The sequence below is a fragment of the Neolamprologus brichardi genome, chromosome 7 (genome assembly GCF_056152115.1).
Source record: "Neolamprologus brichardi isolate AB-2024 chromosome 7, ASM5615211v1, whole genome shotgun sequence".
NCBI lineage: Eukaryota > Metazoa > Chordata > Actinopteri > Cichliformes > Cichlidae > Neolamprologus > Neolamprologus brichardi.
Window position 1 is genome coordinate 39,191,489 of NC_142110.1, and position 12,149 is coordinate 39,203,637.

The 12,149-nt window shown below is 39.0% G+C and overlaps 1 protein-coding gene across 1 annotated transcript; it reads right to left on the minus strand.

Annotated features, from left to right (window-relative positions):
* Positions 1 to 5,181: 5,181 nt before the first annotated feature.
* On the minus strand, positions 5,182 to 11,520 carry stbd1 (starch binding domain 1). Its single transcript, XM_006795600.3, has 4 exons — positions 11,355 to 11,520; positions 10,962 to 11,262; positions 9,649 to 9,938; positions 5,182 to 8,313 (listed from the first exon to the last, which is right to left on the minus strand). Exons 2-4 carry the CDS (start codon positions 11,254 to 11,256, stop codon positions 6,379 to 6,381), a joined length of 2,520 nt encoding a protein of 839 aa, XP_006795663.2. The 5' UTR covers positions 11,257 to 11,262; positions 11,355 to 11,520; the 3' UTR covers positions 5,182 to 6,378.
* Positions 11,521 to 12,149: the final 629 nt, after the last annotated feature.

Consider the following 12,149-nt stretch of genomic DNA (forward strand, 5'->3'; position numbering starts at 1 on the left):
TTCTCCAATCAGGACATTCAAATCTCTTCTTCTCCATCAAGATGATCTCACACTGTCTACGGTCTGTGCTCCAATCTATGATTGGTTTTGTTGTTGTTGTTGTTGTTTTTGATACTCTGACAGTGTGTTTCACATCATTTTCATACTGGAAATGGTGGCTCAAAATGTGACGGTACTTTTCTATGTTCATAATTACATCAATTCTCAAAGGTTCCCACTGGCACTGGTTAAAATCTAGCCCCAAACCATCACAGAGCATCTACTGTGTTTTACAGATGGCTGTAGACCTCTTTACTGATTCCACTGTGCATATTGATGACATTTAGTGATACTGATACTGATTACATTTGGATTAATTCATCCATAAGACCTGTTGTCACTTACTAAGTTGAGTAGTTTGGCATAGATTAGCCTTTTCCCACCTGTTTTCCTTTCTTAACAAAGGCTGCTTGAGAGCCAATCTTACACTGAGATCATTTCTGATTAACCATTAGTGAAGATTGGATAGATCACCTGAAGAGCCTGAAGCATCTCTCAGGTCAGGTCTTTGGTGGGTTTTCTCCCCTATTTCTTAAGTTCAGGATTTTCAGGTACTGTTCAAGTGTCGTAGATAGTTGGTTGACCTGTCACTTCTTCTTTAGTCTGCCATTTGTCCAGGTTCATTCAGTTAGATTTGTTTTTTTTTTTTTTACTTTTTTAAAAATTCATTGGTCAGTGTTAACTGGCTTAATGAACAAAAATATTCGTCTGAAAATTGTCAGGCATGAGGACATGACTGAATGGGTGAAAAAGCAAAGAAAAACATTGAAAGAGCATTAGAAAGCCTCGGGAATTATTGCTCAAAACATTTCAAATTTCTTTTTTTAAAATTAAGAATCATATGGTATGATTGATTTAAAGGTCTTAATTGAGCCAATGTTGGTTTGGTAAAAAGGCTATATGTTTGATCTGTTGAAAATATGTTAATGTTAACCTGAAATTAGTTAAAAGAGACAGAAAAATGTGACATTGTTCTTGGTTTCTGTCCTATGTTGTTTTCTTTTTGTTTATTTTTAAAACTTTGAACTTGCCACCAGCTGAACTGAAACAACTGGATTATTATACTACTTATCTTTACTGCATGTTTTTTTCTCAGGTGAAATGTCAGATGTTAATCTGAACAATTATCAATTGGTGATTTAATTTGAATTGAAGTCTTTTGTACTGTTTTGTTTTTAGTTATAATACATTTTTACATAAAGTTCATAAAATTCATATTTGAACATTGTTTTTTTGTTCTTTTCCTTATTATCTATTTGTTCATTTAACATTTGGTTCTTGATTGTTTAGGCACTAGCTTAAACTCAGTATCTTCCAATTACAGCCAGGGGTCAGTGTTGTCTCTGTAACTGTGTGTTCACATTTTGCACATCATTCGAAATAGAGCCTGTAAAGGCTGAAGTGTCATACTGGGGAAAGATCAGCGGTCACCAGGCAACACATTTGAATTATAAAATCTACAAATTTTGTTGCCTGTGACTGAATTTCTCACTTCAATAAGAGAGTTTTTGTGACATGAAAGGAAAGATGGGAAGAAGCAAAAATACACACTCGTGCAGTTTTGTCTGTCAGGATGAAGTGACACCTTAAAGGCTTCTTAAATATACAAGTACTGTAGATTTATTGAAACATGCATGCAATAAAACTATATATACACATAGTTATTGTATCAGAGAACAGAATTGTCAGGAATCGCAAGAGGCCCAAAAATGTGACAATTTAAAAAGAAAATTCATAACCTGACCTTGTTTACGAAGCACAGATTCACACAGATTCTTTTGCAATATGTGTGCAGCTGTGTGTATTGTCCCTCACAATCACGTATTTCACTAACACTTCCCATTGTACACAAACACAGCTGAATTTATCTCACAACTGCAGTGTCCTCTGAGACGGCGAGCAACGACCTCACTGACAGAGGGCTGTCCCAGTGTGGCACAGATCCAGAAGAGCTTTTAGTTGGCTTACTGATGCACAAAATAAAGAAACAGGTCAGTTTGTACTGCCTGGAGCTTTATGGAGCAGTGCATTTCTTTTTAAACATAGAAACCGAGGGACTGCATAGAAGACCAAAAATAAGTAGACAAGAAACATGTAGGCCAATAAAATAATTATTAAAGTGAAGACATGACAAATAAAATTCTTAAAAATTTAAATCTTTTGAAAGTCTCCATGTTAAATTGTATTTTAACACTGGGAATCAGTTTGTATTACGCTGATAAAACTCTGCTCATGTAGCTTCCTTCCTTTCCACTTTAACCCACACTGACTGCTCCTTCTTTCGTGGCCATGCAGCGCAGCCAGCATGCTTGACAGTCCAGTGAAGGTCATCAGAGGATCTCACTGTACGGAGCGGGGAGAAGCTCTTGCATGTTATATTATTAATAGCCTGCATGTATGGCACACCCTAACTATGAAATGGCATTATGACTATTAACTTGGTCATTCTTGCATTTTGTATTTCATATTAACATTTTAGAAATTGACCCTTCGTCCCATATCTTTAAATAATCATGTAAGAATAATAAAAACCAGTAGTAAAGCATTAAAAGAAGCAGGCTAAATCCTTTACCACATTAATATTTATTGAGCCAGACATAGCCAACAGTGCTGGTTTAAAATAGTCTAAAATGGAGGAAAGAAGAGAAAGTGAAGTAAAGGGAAAATACATACATTCAAAGAATTTGTTAAAGACAGTAAGTTATAAAAACAGAACAGACACCTGCAAACAAACGGGCATAGTCTGACATTATCATACAACCCCCCCTCGTCTTACTGGTTGGCTTCTGTAAGAAGAGACAGCAGTCTGAAATTCAAGAGAAAGAGAATTTCACACTTGGCAGTCCAACTTGAACTAAGGATTGTTATGTGGTAGAGCCAAGGAGACAGTGCTCTGGTTTATGTTAAGAACAACTTTTAAGTTTTAAGTTAAGACATATTCACTTAAGACAAACCAAGCATATCTGAATTTCTGAGTGTTCTTTTCTATCATATTCAAGAATCAATATGGTTATGGCCTTTATATTTTAAAAATTGCTGAGCTTTGCTGAGCAATACCACAGATCTAAATCCGTGGTATTGTTGTGGTTTAAATCAGCTTTTTACGTACTTATGTTATTTCAGAGTCAATGCTGTTCAGGTCTGAAGGCTGTGTATTTAAAACAACACATTGATTTTCAAATGCTTTAATCGTGGAAAGAAACCATCTGAAATCATCTCTGGTGTATTCAAGAAAGTGGGATCAGTAAATTCTGAACTAAGGAAATCACTTTATGTGAATGGGAGTTCAGTAAAACTACGTTCAGCTGGTTGGACTGTAACCCTGCAGGTCATTCCCCATCCAGAGCACATGAATATACTTCACAGGGGAACATAAATATAACAGCTGACTAACCATTTGAGAGTGTTGATTTGAAGGCTTTGTTCAGTCTAGGCAGTCTAAATATGTTAAGAGCCTGAAATTGTTTCCAGATTAGACTGGTGACTCGGTGTTAAGACGCCGGCCTCACAGGAGCTCAAACAACAGTTTAATGGTGGCTTAAGTGTTTAGCTATTTGACAAATACTGATACTCACAGCAGGTGAGTATAGAGGCTCATGAAATGAGTTATCTATAAGAAGAGCCTAAGTCAGGGGTGTCCAACTCCAGGCCTCAAGGGCTGGTGTCCTGCAGGTTTTAGATGTGTCCTTGATCCAACACAGCTGATTTAAATGGCTAAATTACCTCCTCAACATGTCTTGAAGTTTTCCCAGAGGCCTGGTAATAAACTAATTGATTCAGGTCTGTTTTGACCCAGTGATATCTAAAACCTGCAGGACACTGGCCCTTGAGGCCTGGAGTTGGACACCCCTGGCCTAAGTGGTGTCACTTGCAAGCCTTGTATCTAAATAAAGGATTACCCTTAACAATAAAAGGTACTCTAAACCCCAGCTGGCATGTTAGCACAAGTGAGGGAGTGTGTTCCAAAATTGTGCGTGTTGTAAAATGTATCTCATTTATTTGCAAAAGGTTTAACTTAAAGAACATTTTTCCTCCAACTTTTACTACATCAATGTAAACCTAGAGTCTGTGTGCAGTATAAATACATCTTCTGGTAAATTTGGGTCAAAGAGGCAAAGGTTTCCCCTTTTGAAATAGAAGACAACAGAAATCACGTGACTTAGAGCTGGGCAGAGTCCTATTGATCTCATTTTCAGTGGGTCAAAGAAGGTATTGCTTAAATATGAGGAACATGATGTTAACTCTGCAAAGGTTCAATACCCAAGCCAACATTATTAAGTAATAATCACTTTGGACTGACATGAGCTATCCAAATGTACAGTTCACATTTCATAGACATTTAAAGGTGGATGGAGCAAAGCAAGTTCTTGTGATTGTAAGATTGGAATTTGAGCTTTTTGATGGCTTTCTTTCCAATCACATTAAACTCTGTGCTAATGAGAATAAAATCTTTTTGTGAGCAATTCTTGTGCATGACTTACTTTGAGTTTGATTTGACAATTAAATGAGCACTTAAAATCTAATTAAATGACAGAAGGGGGGGGGCATTGCTTCTGTACTGCATTTTACATTTTTCAGTGCTTACATATAGTTTCATACTGTTAGATTATTTCACAAAACATCAATTCTGCTGCACAGAATAGGTAACTAACAGGACTGCATTTTGGCCTGTATTATAGGCAGATCAAAAACATTTCTTTCCAGATAGAGCAGAGTCACCTTCAGCTCACTGCTGAATGGAGCTGACAAGCTGGCATGAAAATATCCCTGCTAATGATGCTTTCCACTGCATGAGACACCTCTGTGCCAGCTGGACTCAAAACAAGGTCACAGTCTTTGCCAATGGTTCCAAAAAACAGGAAAATAGAGGTGGTCTGAAAGTTGAAAGGTTTTTTTTTTTTGGTGCAATAACTTCAAAAACCAACTGCATCTGGTTTGGTCTGTTGCAACTGCTGTAAATGATTAACAGACAGCAAAACATATCATCCTCATATGTTAACTCTTTGTTAAAATAAAATGGTGTTCTTCAAATGTAGTGCTTAATGCACTATTTTCTTAAATGTGTATTAAAACCTTTAAAGAGTTTTGGGGGAGGGTGGGATACTTTTGAATAAATTTACATGCTTAAGAAACATTCAGGAATGAGATTTAAGATTAGTTTATTTAATAACCATCTCGGCAATAACCAACATTCAGAAGTAGCATCATCACAATATTTCATATCAGGATACAATGATAGAATCTGAGACACAAAGGCTATATACACTACACGATTAAGAACCAAATGATGAACCAGATAACTAGTGAATAATTTTCTCTTAAGATAATTAGCTAATCAAATTATTCAAAAGACGTTTGATGCATTACAACAGAATAGAAAATTATTTTCACAAGGCACATTTATTGAACAACAATGGGACTGTCTTGCATGCAAATAGTCCCATGAGATAAAAGCAGCATTGAAATTACAACTATCACAGTTTAGTGGTAAACGCGTTCAGAGTACCTGATGTAACAAACGATTGTACAGAACAATTATTGCTGTATTTATTGCTTTAGTAAAATTTAATTATGTGCATTTATCCTTATAGATAGGCATATTCAAGCAGCATATGGACAGTAATCTCTTCATTCACGCTTGCATTAAATCATCCTGTTAAGGAGGAGTAGTTTGCATAATCAGTGGTATTGTAAAAGGGGAAACAAGCCATCTTGTGTAATGGTTCATTGTTTTGATCAAAATATTTCCCGGTCCCTGAAAACGCATACTAAATTACTGGCTATTAGAAGGTCCCATCAGAGGTTTTATAAGAGCTAGTCTGTTAGGGAATTGTGTTGCTGGAAGTTTCCGTCACCTGTATACTGCATCTAGGTTTATACTAGAATTAATCTGGTTGAAATTTCATGCTTCCAAGTCTTATATTAGTAAAATGATGTTTAAATGATTTAAAACTGAAGAAGTCAAAGCCATTCTCGGGAGAACTGGTATGTGGGAAACAAAGACACCGCAAGGCTCAAGTTTGACATTTTTGCTTGTACAAATAATAAGAAAAAAAAAGTTCAAGAGCATTTCACTTCAATAGACTTATGAATTTAACACTAAAAGATCATTTATTGTTTCTGCTATAAAATTGGAAATTTGCAATCTGTATCAAGTAGAAACAGTTGCTTTCAACCAAAATGAGCCCAGTTTGAACCAATACTTTTGTGCCCCAAATGTAATCATAATGTTTTATCAATTTACTGACAAACATAAACACAACTTTACCTGGTCGTGAACACAGTTTGAAAGTCTGGTGCACCTGCTGATCTCAAACTGCAGCATTTTCAACAAATCGTTTACAATAATCCCCACCATTTGTGCACAAGCAGGTCGTCTCCGTAGCCTGTATCCAGGAGGCGGTTTCCACATTCTTCCCAACGGCACACCTCACCCTTGTCCATCACCACAAACTTCCACTCCACAATGCTCTCTGCAGGCAGGCTGACAACAGTGGCCCAATTCCCATCCTTGGCTCTCTCGAGCAGGATGAATTTCTTCCAGTTCCCTAGCTCTTGCTGGCTCCCTGTGATGGCCACCTTCTGGTGTGGTGAGTGGGTGAGGTAATGGATGCGGAAAGTCACATTGACATTCTGGGACATGGGCTGGACTGCCACAACCTTTTTGCCATTTTCATGAACAGGGGAAAGCGGGATAGCCTGTTTCACATCATTCAAGGACAGAGATGCATCTATACAAGTAGCATCTGTGACAGAAGCACCTGGATGGTCAGCTTCAGTAGAAACTGGCTCAGGTTGTGTGTGGTTTTGGGCAAAAGGAGGGACAGACGGGTTCATCCAGGGAAGAACTTGGTAGTTTCCATCTGTGATCCATTCATTATTGTCCATAGTTGCCTCCATGATACTGATTTCAGTCTTTTCATAGTCCTCTTCCTCCTTCTCTTTCTCTGCCCTTTCCATCTTCTGATTGATTTCAACAACCTTGATATCAGCCTTCATGTCTGTTTTCACTGCGGTCTCATCGATTAAGCTAGTAACATTGGCTGCCATCTGCTCTATAGCCCGGTCCATCTCTCTATAGTAGCGATCCTCAATTTCATGTCCCAATATGTCTTCATTGGCTGCTAAAGAACTGTCATTAGCCCAGTCAATTTGCTCACTAAGGGACTGCTGGGAAAAATATGATGGGTAAGATCTGGATATCACATTTGCTAGATCTTCATTCATGGCAGATTGAGCCTCATCATCAAGGAGGCTATTCTGAGCCTCAGTGTGCTCTTCCAACTGTGCATCATCTTTTACTGTGAGAGCCACATTTTCAGTTGGCATTTCATATTCACTGATAACATCTGGCAAATCAGGGCTGACAGTCATGCTTGAAATTCCACTCTCACCACCAAGACCAGAAGATGACCAAGTCGGCTCACTTTGCTCAAAAGAGGGCATTGGAATCTGAAGTACAGGAAGTTTACCGTCTTCAGATGTGACAGGAGCAGCCCCACTGGTGACTCCCAGAGCTTGGGAAATGTCATCTTCATTTATGTTGCTTTGCAGTTGCTGTTGATCTGATGACAAGCTGGAGATTTTCCCAATGCCAGAGATTTGGGCCTTTGCATCATCGGCTACACTGCTAGAGTCACCATTATCAGCGTTTTCAGGTTCGATCATATGGTTCAAACAGGGCAGGGTGTGGTCCAGTACTACACTTGAAGGATTACTTTCTTCATCACGTGAGGCAATGTCCTCAGTGGGTACTTCCTCTTTTACATCACTGTCTTGATTGCAGGCAAGCTCACTTTCATTGTTTTGTTCAGCCAATTGTAGCAGGTGACTGTTGAAGTTTATATCCGTTGAATCATTCACATTGTCTTCATCTGCATTTTGTTGAAAGGATAGCATCACCTCATGACACTGGCCCTGTAGCTTGGTTACTTCAACATACACTGTGGAGCTGATCCCAGCTTGTTGAGAAGTCAGTTGGTCATCTACCAACTCCTCTTTTGCCTCCTCACCACCACTTTTCTTTTCTTCTTCTGGAAAATGGTGATTGTTGCTATAATCATTAGAGAAATCAGTGGCACCTTGAAGACTCTCTTCTTTGAAATAACAGATGGAAGCAACAGGTATGTCTTCAATATGAACAATCGGTTCTTCCAAGTTGGCCTCTGTGCTCTTTGAAATGTCCAGAAGGTTTTCCTCCTCTTGACTGGCCTCCTTATTCGACAATTCCATTTCAGTATGCACATCATCATCTTGGCCTTTTTCTTGTAGTACCTAGATGCATAAAATACATATGTTTAATCTTTAGGTCTTAATGTTTCAGTCACACAATAGTTAGAAAAATATGAAGGATTAAAGACCACCACCAAACTAGCATTTCAGTTAAACTAATGGAGAATATGTAAACTACATAGAGATTTTATCAAGTCACTCATTTCCCCATTGCAAGTCTTTGCCCTAAACCAGGGGTGGGCAATTCCAGGCCCCGAGGGCCGGTGTCCCTGCAGGTTTTAGATGTGTCCTTGAACCAACACAGCTGATTTAAATGGATAAATTAGCTCCTCAACATGTCCTGAAGTTCTCCAGAGGCCTGGTAATGAACTAATCATGTGATTCAGGTGTGTTGACCCAAGGTGAGATCTAAAACCTGCAGGACACCGGCCCTCGGGGCCTGGAATTGCCCACCCCTGCCCTAAACTAACCTCAGACTGCAGCCAAAGAGCCAAACAATCCAAGCATGAAACATTAGCTAATCTTGTGCAGTAAAGCTGTTTATGTTTGCACTCTTGATTAATCCAATAATGAAGCCAGAATGTTTTGAAATGCTTTACAAGCAATGTTTTGGGGCAAAGTCAAAATGTGTGTGTGTGTTTTCTTTTTTTTCGTTTTGTTTTTGTTTAAATTGCCCGTCATTGGGGAATCTATGCATGTGGTCTTTATGCTCAACCACAGAAAATGCTGGTGAGCTGAAACATTCAGATATGGGCTTTACCGAAGGGAAAAAATAAAACCCAAAACATTCAAAATGGCTGCCAAGTCACACCATCACTTTAGCCAAGCTAACCACTTCCCAGCTTTTGACCAATACAGAGCAAAGAAAGATTAGATGTAAAGCCATCTAAGCAAAACAGGCATAATTGCATTAAAGCTGAATCAGTGGTTATTTTGCCTGTGGGAACAAATGACTACAAATCCAGAAAAGCTGAAGCAATATTAGTGTTCATGCTGAAGTTTAACTTCTTTAAATCTATGTTTGACTTTCACTTACAAAAAAAAAAAAATAATAATAATCCTGATTGTTTTCAGACCCCAATATCTCACATTCAGTAAAAACAACCAATAATCGGTTGGTGATAACGCAAGGGTTCAAGACCTTTAACATTATTTCACCACCCACTGGTAGCCAACTTTCATTGTCATTAGCTGCTGGGTTTCTAATCAATGGTGCCTGCTGTTGTTGGTATCTAGACAGAAGGGTAACTAAACAATAGAATGCATGTGCCATGGCAAAAATTTCATGATCAGTGGTACTCCAAGACAATCATTCATTTACCAAAAGTAATTTAATTGTGGCAAAATATGCTTCAATTTGTAAAGATAACCACGTACCTTCAGTTCTTCTTTGTGGCTCTGTATCACCTCATTTTCACCTTCCTCATCAGCATCCATCATAGTGCCATTTGTGCCATCAGTTTCCACATCAATTTCAGCACCTTTGTCTTCCTCCTCTGCATGCAGCTCGGCTACCTGCTGCACTGAAGCACTGTGCTTGTTGTCTTGTACCAAGTCACTTTTGGGTTGACGGTCAGGCGACGGTTTTTTCTCAGCAGTGAGACGCCGATGCCTGATTTTAAGAGCAGTATCCTCCTTCACATCTAAAGAGCCATCAGCTTTCACAACTATGACATCAGGAGAAAGAGACACACAAACACACGATGAATATTAAGTTTATTTTGATTTATTTCTAAAATGTACTGAATCTGACTTGCATAATCTAGATCACTTCATACATTTTAGTCAGAGTAGATGAGGAGTGACCCAAATTACAGCACTCTTAAAAATTAAAGTCATTACTAATCACTGGCAGTCATTTTATCAAAATGGTCTATTAATATTTGACAGGATGAGTAGCTTGTACTTGACAAGTTTCTTAACGATCAGACATAAGTCAGGCAAGATGATTATTTATTTATGTATTCATTCATTCATTGCTGGAACGTATCAATTGTTCCATTCTTCATGAAATAAACACTCTTAAAAGTAATCAGCACAGTTCTTTATCCATAACCTCTTGCAAAGCCTCAGTCAATTGTATCTCAGTTTGAGTGTTTCTGTATCAAATGTTAAAACGCCGACTTGTTCTAGCTACATTTCTTGTGCCCATTCTTTTTGAGATATCATGGTGCTTCAAACAAACACTGAAAGTAATTAAAGACACTTTGCATTGTTCCTGCAGGAACAATTCATATAACAGGCGAGACCCTCCAAGGTTGTCCCTTCTGGGTGTTATCTTACTTTAAGCTACTAATGCAACAATGTGTGAGGAACCTTTTTCAATAATAATAATAATAATAATAATAATAATAATAATAATAAATAAATAAAATAAAATAAGTTTTTGGACATCTGCCTGAGATTTTAGAGCTAATCTTTTGTATAAAACAAATTGGTTTCCTTAGCCGTGACTGTGACAAGGCTAGAAACCAGTATACTGTGAGCTGTAGTCCATTATGGGCTGCTTATAGTGTTGTATTTCAGAAAGAAAGGAGAGTACGCTCGGTTTTGACGTCTGTGCGCACGCAGCTTATGCTGAATCTACCACCAAAGCTACGAAATACTAATATAGATCAAGTTATACGTAAATTCCCGCACTAATAAACTGCAGCAGCTCGCAGGTTTTAACGTTTCATCCGAATCTGTACCTGTTGAGTCCGCCGAGATGCGCAAAACCTCCGGGCTCGGCTCCGGCTCCTGATCCGGCGGTATAAGCGTCTCCGCTCCAGCGTCCCTGCTGTCATTGTCGGTGCTTGTGGCTCCGGCTGTGGCCTTTCTCCGCTTCCCCCTCACTGTTCGGTAGATGATGAAACCTGCCACCATGGACACCATGGCTATCACGGCCAGAGCCACGGCTGGGCCGTGCCGCCCGATCATACAGAAAAGCGAGGCCAGATCCACGCGTCTCTCCAAACCCACGGTGTTGCTATTTTTCACCGGCATTACAATCTGTAATTAAAAGGAGAAGAAGGAGAATGAGCCGTTCCGCTCTAATATCGGTTTAACAGCCCCGCTGAAAGCTGTCGCTGTTAAAAACTCACCACGCTCTCTCTTCCACGTTTCAAAGTGTAGTGACCTCTTGAAGCTACCAAGCTGTGAACGGCTGCAGGTGCGAGCTGTTCATTGGCTGATTGGATCACGGGAGCGCAGAATTCATTGATAAAACGCAGACGAACCACTGCACACGTTCATCGCCGCACACTTGAAAACGGACATGACGAGGTGGGCTGATAGGATTTAGTACCACTGGGGGGGACTCAATATTATTTGATGAGACTATGTAGAAAGCCTGGGTCTGTATTTAATAATATTTCTTCTTCATGAGAAGTGTTTCTGGGGTCAGTGTGTCTTTTTTTAAGACTTATGACAGAAATTGATATAATTAATTGAGCTTTCCTTCACGTCTTCCATATCTGAACGAGGGTCCATGAGCTATATAAAATGAGACCGGTGAAACGTGCAGGCCAACGTTATTGATCTTGTTACACGACATCACCAGTGACCAAAAATTGCCGTGTTCTGTGTAGCGTTATAGTTGTTACCTAATGGTAATAAATCCACGAACTGGTACATTAAATAACTGATAAGGTGACTATATATACCGTACAAAATTATATAAATATGGTGGTCTTTTTTTTTTTTTTTTTAAACGTTGTTATATTAAAAAAAAACTTGAGTAGCAGCTACACCTAGTGGAGAAATGGAGAAATGACCTGAAACTTCAGGAAACCTGGATAATTTTTCTGCCGTCGCCTCCACTGCAGGAGTTCAGACAGGAGTTTGATCTGCCTGAAGGACTGAACCCTCAAACCATCACCTGCCACCTGTCTCCAGAT